The 21,223-nt window shown below is 43.3% G+C and overlaps 3 protein-coding genes across 3 annotated transcripts in view; all 3 read right to left on the bottom strand.

The window, feature by feature from the left end:
• Positions 1-21,223, bottom strand: part of LOC130380461 (E3 ubiquitin-protein ligase TRIM39-like) — a 106,686-nt gene that overhangs the window by 11,782 nt on the left and 73,681 nt on the right. The window lies entirely within an intron of this gene.
• LOC130380457 (E3 ubiquitin-protein ligase TRIM39-like) lies at positions 267-4,278 on the bottom strand. Its single transcript, XM_056587675.1, has 2 exons — positions 4,130-4,278; positions 267-3,032 (listed from the first exon to the last, which is right to left on the bottom strand). The coding sequence occupies exon 2, from the start codon at positions 3,028-3,030 to the stop codon at positions 1,402-1,404; it is 1,629 nt and encodes a 542-aa protein (XP_056443650.1). The 5' UTR covers positions 3,031-3,032; positions 4,130-4,278; the 3' UTR covers positions 267-1,401.
• Positions 8,440-18,725, bottom strand: LOC130380996 (uncharacterized). Its single transcript, XM_056588415.1, is given in 5 exon segments — positions 8,440-10,333; positions 11,524-11,619; positions 16,723-17,839; positions 17,842-18,347; positions 18,453-18,725. Coding segments are annotated over 4 exon segments (3,345 nt in total). The 5' UTR covers positions 18,346-18,347; positions 18,453-18,725; the 3' UTR covers positions 8,440-8,705.

Genomic DNA, 21,223 nt, shown 5'->3' with positions numbered 1-21,223 from the left:
TTTGTATTCATGTATACCACATTATGAATGACAACATAATAAAATGTTTGTAAACTTTCTTGACTACAATTCAAATTGACACAAGTAGAATGGGGCATATCCTGTGGAAAAGGAACATTCTCTACAATATGTATTGAGTGGAATAGCTACACTCTCAATAGGTACTGAATAATACCTCCCTCCCTCCCTCCCTCCCTCCCTCCCTCTCTTCACTGAAGGAGAGAGGGAGAGACTCCCTCTCTCCTTCAGTGAAGCTGACTGTCATTGATGCGTGTCTCTGTGAGGAGATCCCTGCCGACTTCCAAGCTCAGTGGACACAGCCTGGCCGTAGAGCCAGGCCGTCACAGCCAGGCAGACCTGGCTACCCAGAGGAGACCGGCTGGGTCCATTCTGTCCCCAGGAGAGGGAGATCGAAGACCACTTCCTACTGCAATGTATGAGGGACAAGGAACTAAGAGGTCAATACTTTATTACATCCTACACATCCAGAACTCATTCAACATCCCTGCCGTCAGAAACTGCTGTGAGGGGAGAAGGACAGAGGCGTAGCACTGCCTGCTAGATCCATGGACACTACAAGAGATTCAGTTTGACTGCCAACTAATTTGGTATGTAATGATTCATTGTGAGTGGTGTTCATTTATATGATCATTCATGTGTTGGTAACTATTAGTTGTTGTTTTGTTCTGTTTGTCAAATGGTTTGGTAACAGTGTTTCATCACTCATGTCAATGAAGAGAATTGAGTTGAGTTGAATGGAGAAAGTGAGAGATTAATATATATAAAGATGGAGGGAAAGAGATTAAGAAAAGTGGTGAGGGAGAATGAAAGAAGTTGAAAGACATGAAGGAGATATTAACAAAGAGAACGAGAGATACAGAAAGAATATTAGGACGAGATACAGAAAGCAGATTAGAGACAGAGATGGAGAGAAAGACCAAACACTGGGGGAGAGAGGAACGATATACAGCGAGAGAGAGGGTGAGAGAATGAGGGACGAAGGGAGAGAGAGCGAGGGAGAATAAGGAGAATGAAGCTATTCCACAGAAAATGAGCCAATTTTACTTTTTACACATTTTTATTGAATTAAAAAGTGTACAAACATTTGATTATGTTATCATTCATAATGTTTTACTTGCCCCAAACATTTAAAATTTTTGATATTGTTACATTAAAACATTTTGTCAATCAGACATTGATCAATATAGTATATGTAATCTAATCATGTATCATGGGTTATTTTTTACAGTTGTCAGGGTTATTTCAATAATTAATTTATCCTTGTTACATGATAGCAGTACAACGTCAAATTCTCTCAGATCTCACATAGTAGAGCTTCTAATTCAGGAAACAACATTAGTTGTTTTGGTTGCTTGATTATTTAATCATCAAACAAAGGTCCTAGTCTGTTTGATTGACAGGTGTGATGATCAGGGGTGCAGAGTTTTTATCTCCATTATAACAGTAACCTGGACAGAGGATTGGATAGAGAGAATCACTAAAGGTGCAGCCAGTAGCAGAGTAGTTATGAACCCTGGCTTCCACATCATAGAAGGAGACCAGACCCTCATCATAATCAACAAACACCCCCACCTTCTGGAGCTCGGCTCTCAGAGGGAGACGGACAGCGGGTTTATCTCTAAATACAAACCCATCCTTGTCATGGTAAAGGGTCCAGTATCCTGTCTCAGGGGTCACTATGATCTTACCTTTTCTGTCGATGGACTCTCTGGCCACTCCTAAACACCATGCAGTCTTGTCTTTAACCTGGACCTCAAAGTAAAAGCTCCCTGAGGAGAAGCTCTGCCCCGTAAGAACATGTATATACTGTGTAAATCTATTAGGGTTGTCTGGGAGTTTATTCACTACACCTCCATCATGTACTTGTTTCCCATCCTCAGACAGGATGAGACGGGGTTGAGCTGTATCAGGATCCAGAGTCACATCTACTTCATACTGCTGGACCCTCTTCAGTTCAGCATCATTACACAGCTTCTTCATCTCAATGTTCAGTGTCTCCTCCAGCTGATCCAGGGATCTCCTCAAGGTCCCTACGTATGATGGAGGACGGACCTCCATCGTCTTCCAGTCCCTGGTGGGTGGAGGATTCTTCAGAGATATGAAGGCTTCGAGGAAGTGAAGGTGGTCTTTAATGTATGAGAGCTGCTTAACCTCTGAGCCTCTATTGGTCAGATCTTCTATTTCCTGCTCCAGCTCTTTGATAAGGTCTTCAGCTTGTTTCTCTGTGGATATCAGTTTCTCTTTAACCGTTTGGTTGAAATCATCCTGGCACTTTTCAACACAGCCTATCAGAGCAATGAAGACCTGCCCACCATCAGCTATCTCTCTGTCTGCATCTTTCTTGCTCATGTCTACTGTGTCTTTGATCTCCTTAATCTTTAGTTTTCTCTCCCAGATCATCTGCGGAACTTCAGCCTCTATCTTCCCCAGCTGGGCCGTCTTCACTTCATATTCCTCCTTTAGAGGTACAACAGGATGTGACTTGTGGTCTGTCTCTGTGCAGATCTGACATACAGACACCTGTTCAGTCTGGCAGAAGAGCTCCAGAAGTTGATTGTGTTTCATACAAATCCTGTCTTCCAGATGGTCAATAGGCTCGACCAGTCGATGTTTCTTCAGGCCTGCGACTCTCTGATGCGGTTCCAGGTGGGTTTGGCAGTAAGAGATAAGACATACTAGGCAGGACTTCACGGCCTTCAGCTGGGTCCCAGTACAGACGTCACAGGGAACTTCTGCTGGTTCAACACAGGGCTGCTCTTCTACTTGTAAATTTGTTCTAATCTGAGTAGCCAGCTCTGATAAGAGGGTATTGACCCGTAGATCAGGTCTAGTGTGGAAAAGCTCGTTGCAAACAGGACATTTGTACTGGAGTTGTTCATCCCAGAACTTTGAAATACAGGTTCTGCAGAAGTTGTGTCCACATGGTGTGGAAACTGGGCTGCTAAAAACGTCGAGACAGATGGAACATGAAAAGTTCTCCTCAGACCAGGAAGTGATAGCAGAGGCCATTCCTAGACAGAGAAGACAAGGTTTATGTATTGAGCAATTTCATTGGGGCAATTGCTCTGTCGCTACTCGCTAGCTTGGCCACTTTTTAGAGTTTAAAACGGTTTTAAACTCAAGAAGTCACGTGACGTCTTAAGCTCCATTGCTGTGTCATATGTACTTATGGTTTAACCTGCAGCTGCGTTTTACCTTGATCTCAATTGCTGTGTCTTCAGAGAAATTCACACCAGACACTAGAGGGCGTATTTTGTGCGTGTTAGTCTAATCTCGAAATTGACGCGGTTTTAGAGGAGACTAAACCAGTTTGCAGGATGAAACAAGGCTCCATCATAACCAACACACACACACACACACACACACACACACACACACACACACACACACACACACACACACACACACACACACACACACACACACACACACACACACACACACACACACAATTAGCTTTATGAATTATTATTAGGTATGATACATTTACACTTATTACACCAGATAGGCCTTCAGTACAGGCTACAATATAGGAGTTGCTTAAAGTGCCCAACTAAAACTCTACAAAGAACAGATTATCCGTATGTAAAAAATGCTTAACTAAAATGGTTAGCAACGACAAGTAATTGATTGACGTAGGTGAGGGCAGATTCCAGACTCAGATTTCCACAAAAAGTAGCCTAGGCTATTTCATAATATATGTCAACATTATAAGCGTTTTTATTTATTATAGTTTCATTATACTAAAGTTCACTTTACATTCCCATTTAAGTTTTTGGTGGTAATTATAGCACAAAATGCATCCACCATTAAGTTAAGACTGCCATCTGCTGGGGTATACTAGAAATCAGAGTACTTTCAGTTTCCAAGCAGTTAAAACCGAGTCAGCTAGGAATCAGCTGATCCTGTACGAGTCGTTACACAGCAATCACGTTCAACCTCGTGCGCAGCTGCGTGTTAAACTCCAAAACCTCCGTTTTAAGGAGTAGGTCTACGGTTTTAAAGCGCAGCAATGCTAACTGACAGAGCAATAGGCCCATCAGGTTATTAATTCCATTAACGGTAAGAGAGGTTTTAACTTATCTGAAAGTTGTGCAGTTTAACTCACCTTGTTTTGGTTCCTGTCTGTCAGTCAATTTGTTCCAAAATGCGTTGTATTTTTTTCGCCTGAATGAGCTTCCACGTTGGTAGCTTTTGTTTTTATGGACCTTAAGTTTTGTTTCCTCAACATGGCGTAATCTCCTCTCCTCCCCTAACACATGACTTCGCCCCCACTGACACACAGTTCACTGACGTTTCAACTTCCACACACACGCACACAAGCAGAAACACACGAGGCTAGTGTTTTTCTTTCTATTATGGGAAACATGGGTCTTTATTCTTAGTCTATTAAGTCTGTGTGTGTGTGTGTGTGTGTGTGTGTGTGTGTGTGTGTGTGTGTGTGTGTGTGTGTGTGTGTGTGTGTGTGTGTGTGTGTGTGTGGAGGAATTGCTTGGCGGGGTTGAGAAAATCTAGACAAGGCTGTTATGCTGGTCAGAAAGTATACAACATCAATGCATCAAATCTATAAAAAAAATATCTACTACGATTTGGCAATTTGATTCTGAAAACATAATCCGAAACATAAATATAGACAACAGACAATCACTTTTTGACATTATGTCAAACTAAAATAAAGCCATAGCTCTTAATGCCCTGTTTACACCTACCCGATAGTGGGCCCCGATGGTGCCCGATGGCTAAATCAGCAGCTATCGTTATAACATCGGCAAATAGCGTGGTTGCACCGGGAAACACCGTTACTCTTCCCGGGAACATCGTTAGACAACGGGAAGAAAAGCTCAATGATCGGGCAACATCGGCAAAGAACGAACATTTCAAAGTTTGTTAATTTTGGGTCTATCGGGGTAGAATCGGTTACCAGGTGTTGCTATGGGCTAATCGGCTATAATCGGGAATAGAACGGGACTACGGGAGTATAACGTAAGACATCGCAAGTCGTTGGGGAATTTTCCTGGGGTACATCGGCTATATTCGTTAATCTTCCGCGCTTTATCGTGTTTTATCGTCTTTATATCGGCAACCTCAACACACGAAAGACCCTCGAAAACCCTCAAATAATAAATAATAACGATTGTGACCAGATTGTGACCCTCAATCTGCCACTTGGGTATAAGTAGGGGGTGATGGATGGATGTCCTACTTTTATAATTAAAGGGGTACTTCGCCCATTTAGAACCGGAGTTCTATTATTATAAAATCGCTATTGTAATATAAATAAATATACAAATAAATATCAGTCTAAACCAGTCTCCCCTTTTCCTTCTCCCGAAATGACGCCAAACGCGTCATTTGACGTGTTTGGCGTCATTCGAAATGACGTCAAATGACGTCAAACGCACTTCGGATGTCTTCCCTGGCATAAATCGTTATGTTATCGTTATAACATCGGGTATGTGTGAATGCTACCCCGATAAATTGACCCGATCATACATTTTTAGCCCGATGTCACCCGAATCACCCCGACTTCCACATTGGTGGTCCATCGGCCATTAGCGGCCATTAGCGGGATGGTGTAAACGGGGCATAACTTTACTATCAAGATTATCAGTGCCTGAGCTGTTATTGTCAGGTGGTGACATTAACATTCCCTTAACCTCTTCAATGCTGATGAGATGAAACTCAAATTGACAGTTAACATTTTTCATTATGGCCTCTTTAATTAATCCATTTAATTTTACCCATCACTTGATTGCATGTTATTCCGGATTTTATCAACCTTGCCAATAAAGAAATTATTAAAATGGTTCACTATATCATAAGGTTTTGTTATGAAGAATCCATCAGAATGAATAAATGAAATTGACGTTTTAGATTTTCTTCCCATTAGCCTATATATAACAAATTGTGGTCCAAAAATTTTTCCTGACATTTTTAACGTCGCTAATCTTTTGTTTTTAATCTTCCTTCATTTTAAACCTATAATTATTTTTGTCACATGATTCCCTAATTAACAGCATTCTCTTTACTAATCGTGAGAGACCAGACCCTGAATGACATGTAACGACGTATCTTAACGAGTGTGTTCCGTTATTCACTGTGTGGACTACAAAGATGGCAGAACGGCCCAACGACCCATTCCTCACGCTCCAAACCGAAACTCTCGCTTAACTCTCGCGATAAAACCAACGACGTGAGAGAGACGTTACGGGAGGAGGGCAATAGATGACGTCAGCGCGCAGACAGACGTGATGCGTAAAGGAATGAAGAATATTGTAGTCATTAAAAGTACATGAAGAGTTTATATGAATCAACGATTACTGAATAAATCCTTTTCGTTCAAATCGAGGTTCAGTCTCAATTCCTGTGCTTTAAGGAATACACTTAAGTTAACGTTGTGTTGACAAAATAACCACACTGGTTACTGGTTAAGCAGGGCTGCTGACTTTCTTTCCATTGTTTGCGACTGGCCATGTGAGTGAGTGTGTGTGTGTTTGTGTTTGCATGTGTATGTATGTATATATATATATATATGTGTGTGTGTGTGTGTGTGTGTGTGTATATATATATATAAAGGGTTCACTGGCACTCTTGGCTCAGCCACTGCATGTATATAATATATTTCATTTTTTTACGGTTTGCATAAGAAGAAAGGCCTTGATGACCGTTTACTGGTAGACCTCAAATCAAAGGCTGTGATCCACTGTTCTAGAGCATGAAGAACCATGAACACCTATCAGCTAGAACCCATAGACCAGGGGTCGGCAACCCTTGGCACGCGGGCCACCACTGGCATGGGGCAGCATAATCATTGACACACTTAAAAAAAAAAATATATATATATATTGTAGTGCCGAGAGACGCGGTTGGAGGCGGAGTATCCAGCACAAAGTTTTAATGAACACAACACAATAAAACATCCATTCGTAAAGTCAAACCGGACTGAACTGGACGGTCGTTCCGTCCGCTAAAAGGGTCCGTGCTAAACACGCCCCCCACCCATAGTTCCCTGGGTGAATTATGTTAACCACCACAATATATATATATATTTTAATTGTATTATTATTCTTAAAAAATTTCACAACACTATGCGGCAGCATAATCATTACTACCGATTTTTTTGTTTCGGGCATTTCCTCCCAGTGCAAATATTTTTAAATTAGTTACAGAAAGCTGTGTTCTGAAATTAAACCTATGTTGTGTGTAATAGAGAAGAAGTTATTTCAAATATTGTTGCAAGCGGCCTGTATGCATCGCCTTCACATGGTATTGCTAAGCTGTACATGTCTTAAAGATATTGATGTGGATGTTTTCCAACATTCTCATACATTCTCGTTTTTAACATTTCTCAGAGTGCAAATATGTTTTTGAATGAGTTTCTGAAAATGTTGTTTTAAGATGGGACATATGTAATTATAATTTGTAAGCCCATGTTGCAAGTATAACAACCAAAAAAACATAAAAATGTTAAAGCATGATTGTGGACTATATGGAAATAGTGCAATTCCAGGTCTTCTGGAAATGTTTTTGTGTCATAATGTGTCATAATTCAGCTTATTTTTTTTTATATATTGTTGCTTAAGGCACACTCATTAACGAGAAAACGAGCTGGTGGAGGGGAATGATGACATTCAGGTAGCTGGGGGAATGAATGGATAGCCACCCCCCTCCACACACACATACACACGCACGCACGCACGCACGCACGCACGCACGCACGCACGCACGCACGCACGCACGCACGCACGCACGCACGCACGCACGCACGCACGCACGCACGCACGCACGCACGCACGCACGCACGCACGCACGCACGCACGCACGCACGCACGCACGCACGCACGCACGCACGCACGCACGCACGCACGCACGCACGCACGCACGCACGCACGCACGCACGCACGCACGCACGCACGCACGCACGCACGCACGCACACAGAGGAAGCAAGGCCGTCACAGGCAGACCTGGCTACCCAGAGGAGACAGGCTGGGTCCATTCTGTCACCAGGAGACGGAGACAGAAGACCACTTCCTACAGTATGAGACACAAGGAAGAGGGGAGGAAAAAGCGAGATAGAGATGGAGAGTAAAAGAGGGAGACTGAGGTGAGGACAGTAGAGAATAGGAGATTGAGGGAGAATGAGGAAAGAAGAGAGAGAGAGCGAGGGAGAGGAAGGAGAATGTCACTATTCTACTGTGTAAACATTGCATTCAGAATGTACCTATTCGGCTGAATTAATATTGTACTGAGAATTATGTCCATCACATCCCTTAATGTGAAAGAAAAACATTACTCAGTTCTACTTTTTGTGAACATTTATTCAAATAAAAATCAAACATACATTCGATTATTTTATCATTCACAATTCAGAAGTCTAAACAAATAAATATATATTTTTCTTTTTTAAGCAACATATTTTCAACATTTTCCAATTGCTGCATACATTTACAATTTGATATCAGTCAATGTCAATCAGACATTGAACAACAAAGTATGTAATCCAATAATGGGTTATATTTAATAACTGCACAGGTTATTACCTTTTTGAATTTCTCCTTGTTAAATGACAGTGAACACTACAACATTAAGCAGTACTCTCAGATCTCACATAGTAGAGATTCTAATTCAGGAAACAACATTAGTTGTTTTGGTTGTTTGATTATTTTATTATCAAACAAAGATCCTAGTCTGTTTGATTGACAGGTGAGATAATCAGGGGGGCCGAGTTGTCACCTTTATAATCATTGTTGCCTGGACAGAGGAATGGATAGAGAGGCTCACTAAAGGTGCAGCCAATAGCAGAGGTGATGTGAACCCTGGCTTCCACATCATAGAAGGAGAGCAGACCCTCATCATAATCAACAAACACCCCCACCTTCTGGAGCTCGGCTCTCAGAGGGAGACGGACAGCAGTGTTATCTCTAAATATCAACTCATCCTTGTTTTTGAAAATATTCCAGTAACCCGTCTCAGGGGTCACTGTGATCTGACCTTTTCTGGCGATGGACTCTCTGGCCACTCCTAAACACCATCCAGTCTTGTCTTTAACCTGGACCTCAAAGTAAAATCTCCCCGAGGAGAAGCTCTGCATCGTGAGAACAAATATATGCATTGTAAATCTCTTAGGGTTGTCTGGGAGTTTCTTCACTACATCTCCATGATGTACTTGTTTCCCATCCTCAGACAGGATGAGCTTGGGATGAGCTGTATCAGGATCCAGAGTCACATCTACTTCATACTGCTGGACCCTCTTCAGTTCAGCATCACACAGCTTCTTCATCTCCATGTTCAGTGTCTCCTCCAGCTGATCCAGGGATCTCCTCAAGGTCCCTACGTATGACGGAGGACGGACCTCCACCGTCGTCCAGTCCCTTGTGGGTGGAGGATTCTTCAGGGATCTGAAGGCCTGGAGGAAGTGGAGGTGGTCTTTAGTGTGTGAAAGCTGCTTCACCTCTGAGCTTCCAAAGGTCAGATCTTCTATTTCCTGCTCGATCTCTTTGATGAGGCCTTCAGCTTGTTTCACTGTGGATTTCAGTTTCTCTTTAACCATTTGGTTGAGATCATCCTGGCACTTTTCAATGCTCTGCTTCAGAGCAGTGAGGACCTGCACACCATCAGCTATCTCTCGTTCTGCATCCTTCTTGCTCAGTTCTACTGTGTCTTTGATCTCCTTTATTTTTTGTTTTCTGTCCTTGATCATCTGCTGAACATCAGACGCTATCTTTTCAAGCTGGGCCATCTTCACTTCATATTCCTCCTTCAGAGGTACAATAGGATGGGACTTGTGGTCTGTCTCTGTGCAGAACTGACATACAGAAACCTGTTCAGTCTTGCAGAAGAGCTCCAGAAGTCGGTCATGTTTCTTACACATCCTGTCTTCCAGACGGTCCATAGGCTCGACCAGCTGATGTGTCTTCAGGCGTGCGACTCTCTGATGTGGCTCCAGATGGGTTTGGCAATATGACATGAAACACCCTAGGCAGGACTTCACAGCCTTCAACTGGGTCCCAGTACAGATGTCACAGGGAACTGCTGCTGGTTCAACACAAGGCTGCTCTTTTGCTCGTAAGGACTTTCTAAACGGAGTAGCCATCTCTGATAAGAGGGTATTGACCTGCAGATCAGGTCTTACGTCAAAAGTCTTGTTGCAAACAGGACATTTGGACTGGACTTGCTCATCCCAGAACTTAGTAATACAGGTTCTGCAGAAGTTGTGTCCACATGGTGTGGAAACTGGACTGCTGAACACATCCAGACAGATGGTACATGAAAAGTTCTCCTCAGACCAGGAAGTGTTAGCAGAAGCCATTCCTAGACACAGATGACAAGGTTTATGTATCGATCATGTCCATTATTTTTGTTATTCCATAACGAGAAGAGAGGTTTTGAAAGTTGTTCTGTTTTACTCACCTTGTTGTAGTTTCTGTCTGTCAGACTATTTGCTTCAAAATGTGTTTTATTTTCCTACTGTAAGAGAGAACTGCTTCCACGTCGGATGGATTTGGTTTCTGGGAATGTTAAGTTTTGTTTCCTGATCTATACGTACTCTCCTCTCCTCCCCTAATACCTGACTCCCCCCCTAACAAATGGCTCCTCCCCTAACACCTGGCTCCGCCCCCACAGACACAGTTCACTGATGTTTCAACGTTTGGGCACATTCAATTACTGTGTAGGCTACTTCAAATGCATTGATATGTGTTCAAATGTGTTCCATTTTTAAAAGATGAAACATAGACCGATAGCTGGGGCAAAACCAGAGACAATGTGGTGAGTTAATGGTGATTTGCCACTGTAAATGTAATTAAGAGCTATACAAAAACAATTTACTTGAATTTACTTTCCCTGATGCCAGTATTTTCTACATTCTTCCTGTTAACCAGGTTATATGTTCTATTATGGTTTATTATTCAATATTGTGTTAATGATGGTAGTAATATAAGGCTCATCTCTAACCTCATAAAAAAGCTGCATCATGTGACTCAGGGTAGGGCAGATGAACCAGACCAACAAGTTCACTATTCAGAGACAACACAGTCAATGCCAGCGCAGAGACAGCAAAACAAATTTAAATTGTGATGTGGAATTTAACAATGTTGCATTATAACATCGCATTGTGGGTAGCTTTTATTTGCCAGGGACAAACAGTGTGAGTAGTTTAGTTCTATTTGTTATCTTAGGGTTATCGAGGTGTGATTGAGCAAAATGATGTTCCAATTAATCCATTGCAGTCTTACAACATTTCAGTCCATGGATTTCCTTCTATTCCTCAAATCCACTGAATAGAAGGAGTCTGTTTTCTCTCCTGGCAACTTAGCCAAGCAGGCTGTCCTTTCTGAACCAATAAGCCTGCAGAGAAAAAAGGAGAGAATAAATATCACATTTTAGACCATAGGGTTACAGTAATAAAGTAACATGCAGTCAAGTTATAAAGTGAAACCAAACACGCTGTTGGAGCTGGTCCCAGCCCACTCTGAGAATGTAAAAAATGCATTCTGGCTGACTTCTGGGAAACGGTAGTTTTCCTCTGAGGGGCGGGGCTTGATTGGAGATCAGGTTTTCACCGTCTCTGGGGTGGAGCCAGAACATTTGATTGACACCTGATAATCCAGAACTACCAGTTACAGTTAAAATGTACAGTATCATGTGTTTAATAGAGGGCTATTTCAGAGCATTTCTAAAGACGTTTTTTTAAATGTTATGCACTTAAGTTGAGATTGATACCAGGATGAATCCACATCACTACTATGTGACCCACTGCATCACCTTTCATCAAACAAACGACACAAAACAAGAAATACCTTTTGGGTACGATGGCTGTATGATTTCATCATATAATGTATTTTATTCACTGTTATACACACAAACACAGAACATACACAGAACACACACACACACACACACACACACACACTCTGCGGTAACCCGGTTCTGTTAGTGGCTGTTCGTCCCGGCAAGTACCACACACGGAATGCAGGTATAAGCCGTAGTCAGCGTTTATTCCAAAGGTTAGGCAAAAGGTAAATGTCACTTGGCTAGGGTCTCCCGGAGCCTCGTAGCCGGGGTCGTGTCGATGGCCTCCTCCTCCTAGGTCTGACTGTCTCTCTCCTCGAGTGAGTCCTCGGCTCCCCTTTAAGATGTCCGCCCGCTCCTTTCCTTCCCCTGGCCAGGTGTTCCCCATCTGGCTGATGAGGGTGAGGAAAGAAGCGCTCTCTGTCTCTGGCTAGTGGATGGCGGCGGGACACGCCCTCCACCACCCGCCCCCGGATCCCCCTGGTGGGGAGCGGGGTGCCACAACACACACACACACACACACACACACACACACACACACACACAGAAGTCACCACACCAACAAATGGGCATAAGACCAAAGTCTCTCCATCTCTCTCTAGCTCTCTTTTTATAAACGGTTCATAAACAGTTTTAATAAACGGTGAGTCAACGATTCCAGGAATACTTTGGGTGATTTTAATCTCTCGTCCTTGGTGGCTCGATCAGTAAAGCTTGGCAGTTGGTGCCGCGCCCTCAGAGAACCACAGAACGGCCCGTAGTTCAGGAAGGAACTGAATTCAGAAATTATTTCAGGACTTTTAATCGATAATTCAAGCAGACTCCTTTTCTACACCATTTATCGATCGGTTTCCATTATTTATATGCACAGACTCCCTCTCTAGGTGAAACAACTGCTGTTGCAGACATCACCTCTGATTGGCTGATAGGGTGACCCGGTCCCCTGCTGGTTCAGGCTTCACCTCTGATTGGCTGATAGGGTGAGCCGGTCCCCTGCTGATTAGGCTCTGATGTGACACACCTGTCCTCCCCTTATTGAAGCTGAACTGAAGGGGAGCCAGCAGCCCTGCAGCCCCACATTGAACCAGGACTCTTGAGGGGCTCAGGGGACCCGGTTGGGTGGTTTGTTTAGACTCCTCGTCCAAAGGATCCCCAATGTCCTCCCTGAGCAGCCCAGACCTGGGCCTTCATCTCACTGTAGGATCTGGATACAAACGCCTGATAATGGTCATATTGTATTCATAATTTGGCCAACATGATCTTCTATAGTTGTAGGTGAGAGATGGTTTAGGAACAAGACAAAGTAGCCATGTACAACAGTCTTGTTTTTAATGCAATTGAGATTTTGTACAACACTAAAAAATCTTTCGACAATTCTATGCTTTATTTTTCTTACCTCATCTCATCACATTCGGCGCTAGACGTTGTTCCTGCAAAGTGTTACTTACTTCTTTTTAAATAAAGAATAAAGAGTATGTACACCACCGGGGGTGATTCCCAAAACCACGCGGTCAATGGCGCTAAGGCGTGTGACGTCACTCAGCCAAAGTTCAGCACCTTGGAGAGCGACAGCGGAAGACGTCTCCCACTCTGTCTGCTGCGGCTATCCTCGACACACCAGCCACCAAGCCGATGCCATATAAACGTTGCAATCATTTAACACCTTCATTTTATTCAACGATACAATTCGAATAATACTGTGTATGAGAACGAGACCGCAGATGACTCACACCTCAACGGCTGATCAAAATAAATGAAGTAAGAAAGAAAATAAGAAAGAAAGTAGTTTGTTGATGCGATAAAAAGAAAAAAAGAGAAAAGAGAATCACGTCTCACAATATTAAAAAAAATAGTCAAATAAAGTGTAGGCCTAAAAGAGAGGAGGATTAGGGGCCACAAAGAACGTTCCGCCCTTCTGTGGTGATACCCGCTCACGCCAATGGGTGTCACCAATAACACTGATTATGGGACTGCTACATGTATGCGCCAGGGCACAGGTTGTAGTCTATAGCAAAGACAAGTCAAACGGGTGTTTACACAAATTGAATGTGTATGCGAGACAATACTTAACACAATCCTAGGTAGCCATTACGCTCTAGCTAGCAGCCAACCTATTCTGTTTACAGACACGATATTGTCCCACACGCAAATTGTTCTTGAAATCCTGGACGAGCCCCAAAAATATGTTACAACTCCCACTGTCTAGGGGAAGCGGGGGAGGTAACGGATGTTAAAATTAACCGGGTTATGGGTGTAGATGAAGAAACAATTGGTGAGTGAAACAATAAAGGAATGACAACAGCAATGGATAAGGTTGAACATAGGTTTAATGGGGCTGATTGCAAAAACACAACAACAACATACGACAAAACCAGCGGGTCTTGGAACTTGAGTGTTGCCAAAGAAAAGAACCCAAACAAGCTAAGCTAACAGCCAATACAGCGGACCACACGTCTGCTAACCTAACTAAACTAAGCCAACAGTACAGCGGGTAGCAACACTCCTAGCCTAGTGTTACTAACAAAGAAGAGCACTACGTGTAAATGTATAGAGGCCTCCGTCTTACCTGTCCCAAGGCCGCAAGGTAACCACAAAGACAAAAAAACATGGGGGAACTAACAAAGGGGGTCACAATTGGTGCAAGCAGGGGGAGAAAGGAAAACAAAGGGACAATATATGTATATCTCTTAGATATGTATAAAATCAAAATGCTCTAACCATGCCAAAGCAAAACCAGTCCACGAACCACAAACGGGACAAAAAGGATAGAGAGTAAGGGACAAGTTAAACGGGCTTTTATGTGTGTGGCAGGCCTTCCCTGGCTGGAAACTGATGAGGGGATTGGTGGAAGCTGGTTGGTAGAGGCGGGATGATGATGAGTTGTTTATGACTCACACCTGCACATAACAGAGGGGAAACAAGAAGGCAGCAACAAACAAACAGTGGCCGTAACAATGAGCTAGAAAGGAGAGCAGAGATAGGAGAGAGGAGAAACTAAGATGAGAGGATGGAGAGGAGAGGAGAGTTGACAAGACAAAGTCACGGTACTCACACACATGGGGGGAATCTTTACATGTAGTCGCTGTGACCTTTGTGTGTATGTGGACAGTGGAACACATATTGGGCTGTTGAATGTTGGAGATTAAGTCATTGATTGGCTCATCAGCTACAAAAGTGTGCCGTTATGGGATTTTGATCCTACCTTGAATCCCATCATGTATAAAAGGGTTTATGGCAACACAGTTGTTTTTGTTTTATCCCACTGGTAACATACGTAATCTATAGAATAAACATTGTACTGAGTTCGTACCGATTCCACTGAAAATGTACCTATTCTACTGAATATATATTGTACTGAGAATGTACCTATTCGACTGAACATGTATTTTACTGAGAATGTACCTATTCCACTGAATACATATTGTACAGAGAATGTATCTATTCCACTGAATACATATTGAACAGAGAATGTACCAATTCTACATACAGTACTGAGTACCTACATTCTCAGTGAAATATGTATTCATGTTCCACTGAGAATGTAGCTATTCTACTGAATGCATACGTAATGAATACATATTGTACTGAGAATTTCACAGATATTGTCCGCATTCTACTATTTTTTTTACAATTTTATTCAAATCTGAAAAGTGTGCAAACATTTGAATATGCTTCTATACATTATTTGGAAAAATAAACTGTTAAAACTGTTACGTTAAAAATAAATCGATTATTTGATAAAAAATGAAAATTTCGCATTTTCGACATTTTACTTTACTGCAACCTTTAACCATTTTACATCATTAAAAACATACATTGAACCGAAGGGTATTTTAATTATTTATGACGGGTAACGTTATGTTTATTTTATTTTAGTTGCTTAATGAAAGGCTCCTTGTCAGATGACAACAAACAGTATAATATAAATACAGTTCTCTCAGAACTATAGCAGAGATTAGGCCTACTAGCTTGTCGCTAGTTTAGCCACTTTTTAGAGTTTAACACTGTTTTAAACTCAAGAAGTCACGTGACGTCTTAAGCTCCATTGCAGTGTCATATGTAATTGTGGTTTAACCTGCAGCGGCGTTTTACCTTGATCTCAATTGCTGTGTCTTCAGAGAAATTCATATCAGACACTAGAGGGCGTATTTTGTGCGTGTTAGTCTAATCTCGGAACTAACGTGGTGTAAGAGGGGACTAAACCAGAAAACACACACACAGAATTAGTTTTATGAATTATTATTAATAGGTATGATACATTTACTCATATTGCACCAGATAGGCCTTCAGTATAATACAGGCTATAATATAGGAGTTGCTTAAAGTGCCCAGCTAAAGCTCTACAAAGAACAGATTATTTGTGTGTAAAAAAAAAAAAATGAACGCACAGAGGATACCATTCAATGAAACATAAAGACGTCAATGCTGAACTAAAAGGGTTAGCAATGACAAGTAATTGATTGACGTAGGTGAGGGCAGATTCCAGAATCAGATTTCCACAAAAAGTAGCCTAGACTATTTCATAATATGTTTCAACATTATTAGCATTTTTATTTATTATAGTTTTATTATATTAAAGTTCGCTTTATATTCCCATTAAGTTTTTGTTGGTAATTATAGAACAAAATGCATCCACCATTAAGTTAAGACTGCATCTGCTGGGGTATACTAGAAATACGAGTACTTCCAGTTTCCAAGCAGTTTAAACCGAGTCAGCTGGGAATCAGCTGATCCTGTACGAGTCCTTACACAGCAATCACATTCAACCTCATGCACAGCTGCGTTGTTAAACTCCAAAACCTCAGTTTTAAGGAATACGGTTTTAAAGCGCAGCAATGATAACTGACAGAGCAATTGGCCCTGTAAGTTGTTTTGGTTGTTTGATTATTTTGCTATCAAACAAAGGCCCTAGTCTGTTTGATTGACAGGTGAGATGATCAGGGGGGCAGAGTTTTTACCACCATCATTTGTGCATGGATTGAGGATTGGATAGAGAGGCTCACTAAAGGTGCAGCCAGTAGCAGAGTAGATATGAACCCTGGCTTCCACATCATAGAAGGAGACCAGACCCTCATCATAATCAACAAACACCCCCACCTTCTGGAGCTCAGCTCTCAGAGGGAGACGGACATCAGGGTCATCACTAAATACCAACCCATCCTTGTAGCAGTCAATAATCCAGTAACCCGTCTCAGGGGTCTCTATGATCTCACCTATTCTGTGGATGGACTCTCTAACCACTCCTAAACCCCATCCAGTCTTGTCTTTAACCTTGACCTCAAAGTAAAATCTCCCTGAGGAGAAGCTCTGCCTCGTTAGAACGCATAGTTGCTTCGTAAATCTCTTAGGGTTGTTTGGGAGTTCCTTCTCTTCATCTCCATCATGTACTTGTCTCCCATCCTCAGACAGGATGAGACGGGGTTGAGCTGTATCAGGATCCAGAGTCACATCTACTTCATACTGCTGGACTATCTTCAGTTCAGTATCATGCAGCTTCTTCATCTCCATGTTCAGTGTCTCCTTCAGCTGATCCAGGGATCTCCTCAAGGTCCCTACGTATGACGGAGGACGGACCTCCACCGTTGTCCAGTCCCTGGTGGGTGGAGGATTCTTCAGGGATCTGAAGGCCTGGAGGAAGTGGAGGTGGTCTTTAGTCTGTGAGAGCTGCTTCACCTCTGAGCTTCTATTGGTCAGATCTTCTATTTCCTGCTCCATCTCTTTGATGAGGTCTTCAGCTTGTTTCTCTGTGGATTTCAGTCTCTCTTTAACCATTTGGTTGAGATCATCCTGGCACTTTTCAATGCAGCGCATCAGAGCAGTGATGACCTGCACACCATCGGCTATCTCTCTGTCTGCATCTGCTTTGCTGCATTTTATTTTGTCTTTAAACTCCTGAATATTATTTTGTCTCTCCTGGATCATCTGCTGGACTTCAGCCTCTATCTTCCCCAGCTGGGCCATCTTCACTTCATATTCCTCCTTTAGAGGTACAACAGGATGGCACCTGTGGTCACCCTCTGTGCAGAACTGACACACACACACACCTGTTCAGTCTGGCAGAAGAGCTCCAGAAGTCGGTCGTGTATCTTACACATCCGGTCTTCCAGACGGTCCATAGGCTCGGCCAGCCGATGTTTCTTCAAAACTGTGACTCTCTGATGTGGCTCCAGGTGGGTTTGGCAGAACGACATAAAGCACTCCAGGCAGGACTTCACAGCCTTCAGCTGGGTCCCAGTACAAACGTCACAGGGAACTTCAGCTGGTTCAACATAAGGCTGCTCTCTTACTCTTACGGACGTTCCAAACCGATCAACCATCTCTGATAAGAGGGTATTGACCTGTAGATCAGGTCTTGTGTCGAAAAGCTTGTTGCAAACAGGACATTTGTACTTGACTTGTTCATCCCAGTACTTTGTAATACAGGTTCTGCAGAAGTTGTGTCCACATGGTGTGGAAACTGGACTGCTGAACACATCCAGACAGATGGAACATGAAAAGTTCTCCTCAGACCAGGAAGTGATTGCAGAGGCCATTCCTAGACACAGACGACAAGGTTTATGTATTGAGCAGTCCCATTATTTTTGTTATTCCAAAACGGCAAAAGTGTTAACTTATCTCAAAGTTGTGCTGCTTTACTCACCTTGCTGTTGTTGCTGTCTGTCAGACTATTTGATGTGTATTATTATTCTCCAGAAAGAGGGAACCTCTTACACGTCGGGGTGCTTTAGGTTTCGTTTCCTCAACATGCCTTTCCCCTCCTCCCCTAACACCTGGCTCCGCCCCCACGGCACGCGAGTGCACTACATTCATTCACCGTGTCGGCTTCTTCAAATGCGTTGATGTGTGTTCTCTTCTTTCTGGAGTTAAAAGAGAGCCGGTGCAGAACGAGAGACATTGTGGTGATTTAGCGGTTATTTGCAATTGTAACTGGGATCATCGGTATATTCGGGTTTCCGGGGCTTCCCCAAATACTTTAGATCCAACCCCGATCCGATTTTCGACGGAAACTATGACAAAGAGCTTTTTATTGGCGCTACGCTGCTACAGGAACTCTGCTCTCCCGATATGCACGCGCACAGTGCACACACGTGCAGCAGAGCTGAGAGCACTAGACAGCGATACAGTCTGGTCAGTGGGGATCTCCTTTTGCTTTTGGAAAATTTTCCCCGTTTGAAGTACTAGAGCCCCCCCTGCTGGTAAAAGTAGTACACACACACACACACACACACACACACACACACACACACACACACACACACACACACACACACACACACACACACACACACACACACACACACACACACACACACACACACACACACACACACACACACACACAATCGTTTAGTGTTCAGAAGGATATTGCCCCCTCCCCCCCTTAGCAACACTATAATGACCATCAATATTTATCTAGATATGAGAGGACATTCTTTGGGACACGTATTCACTCAAAATTCCTTATCCTTTACAATTTTTTTTGCCTTTGTTCAACCTAATAAAACAGATCAAGTCAGGAGGATACCTAACAGAAAGCTCCAGGATAAGATGAGCCAATAGGATCACTGCATACAGAGGAATGAGGACCACCATTCAGCGCCTTGTTCCCTGTGATAGAAACAAAACATACAGAAACAAAACTAAAAAATGAACTAAATAAAGAATCTGTTCAGTTACACATTCAGGGAGCTAGCTTTGGTTAAACAACACACATTATCTCCCCCTTATCTCTCCATATCTGACACACACACACACACACACACACACACACACACACACACACACACACACACACACACACACACACACACACACACACACACACACACACACACACACACACACACACTGTGGCAACCCGACACGTTGAGCGCACCAACTCCTCCCAAACAGGACACCATTTCCTTGGTGAAAGCCAAAAAAAGGCATGTTTATTTAAGAACATAAAAGTCTCTCCAAACACAAAAACTTAAACCTCGGGAGGAATCAGCGGTCCCCCTTCTTCGTGGGTGGAAACCCGTCACCCACGAGGACCGGTCTCTCCTTGCAGGAGCTCCAAGGCTGGGAGAGCCCCGAATGAGTGGAGAAGCAGGCTATTTAAGCCCTGCTTCTCCACTTGTTCCTCAGGTGCTCCCAATATCCTTAATTGGCCTGGGCCGGGTTGCCACAACACACACACACACACACACACACACCGGCCACACACACACACACACACACACACACACACACACACACACACACACACACACACACACACACACACACACACACACACACACATACACATAAACATAGGCCACACACACACCTGTCCAGGCATTATAAAGTCAAAAAATATCAATAAAAAAGTGTGTGTGTGTGTGTGTGTGTGTGTGTGTGTGTGTGTGTGTGTGTGTGTGTGTGTGTGTGTGTGTGTGTGTGTGCAGAGGAGGAGGAAGGTGGAGAGGGTGGAGGACAGCTGAGGTCGGGGGTGTAGTTGACCCCCGGCTGAGCACACGTTGTTGGGCTTCTTGGAGAGCACTATGGGGGAACGCTTCTGAGGAGGAAGAGGAGGAGGAGGAGGAGGAGGAGGAGGAGGAGGAGGAGGAGGAGGGAGGAGGGGGAGGAGGAGGAGAGAGGACGAGGTATGAAGGGTGTGGGTGGAGGTATTGACGGGCGGGAGGGGTAGGATGAGGAAGGGGAGGAGAGAGGGTGGAGTTTGAGGAGGAAGGAGGAATGAAGAAAAAATAAAGGATGGATAATGTGGGGGGACGTGCGACGTCTGGCCTGCAGGGGGAGTATGGGCAGGTTGCGAGCGCACCGGATTGGCTGTGGGGGGGTTGGACCTGAGTGCGAGCAGGTGTCAGCACTCAGGCCAATCAGGGAGTGTTTGTACTTATGTGCCTGCTTTGTGTTGTAGTGAGAAGGGGAATCCATGAAGGATCGGGAGCGGAGAGACAGGGGCGATCGCCGACAGAGATCGCATTGAACGCACCCTGTGACCGCTTTGAGCAGAGTTATAATTTACCTTTAACCGAGTTGTGTTTTGTTGGTCTTTGTTGAACTGAAAATAAAATGACTTTCTGTTCAAGGAGCAAACCTGGTGTCCAAGCGCTCTGTGAACCCATTACAATGACATACAACAATGTTGGTTTCCTGATTTAAATAAAAAAGTACCCTTGACAGACTTCCAGCTCTGTCTGGAGACATGATGTCACAGCAACATGACAAGGAGTTCAAATGCATCAAAACACCCTCACCCTTACCTACATGAAGGCAGATGACTACATGAATAGGAGCCATGGAGGGTCTTCTATTAATTTGTGGTGTTGACATCACACTCATGGGACCATAGCAATCTGTTTTTGGTTAAAAAAAACTATTTCTGCACAAACGGTAGCAGGTGACCCTCACACAATCATGAGAGTA

Source organism: Gadus chalcogrammus, chromosome 4 (assembly GCF_026213295.1).
Source record: "Gadus chalcogrammus isolate NIFS_2021 chromosome 4, NIFS_Gcha_1.0, whole genome shotgun sequence".
Lineage (NCBI taxonomy): Eukaryota > Metazoa > Chordata > Actinopteri > Gadiformes > Gadidae > Gadus > Gadus chalcogrammus.
Note: the sequence above shows the minus strand (reverse complement) of the source record. Positions and strands in the feature narration are given on the sequence as shown.

Excerpts from the sequence above, each read along its gene's own strand:
- LOC130380457 (XM_056587675.1), bottom strand. The coding sequence starts at position 3,030 with ATGGCCTCTGCTATCACTTCCTGGTCTGAGGAGAACTTTTCATGTTCC.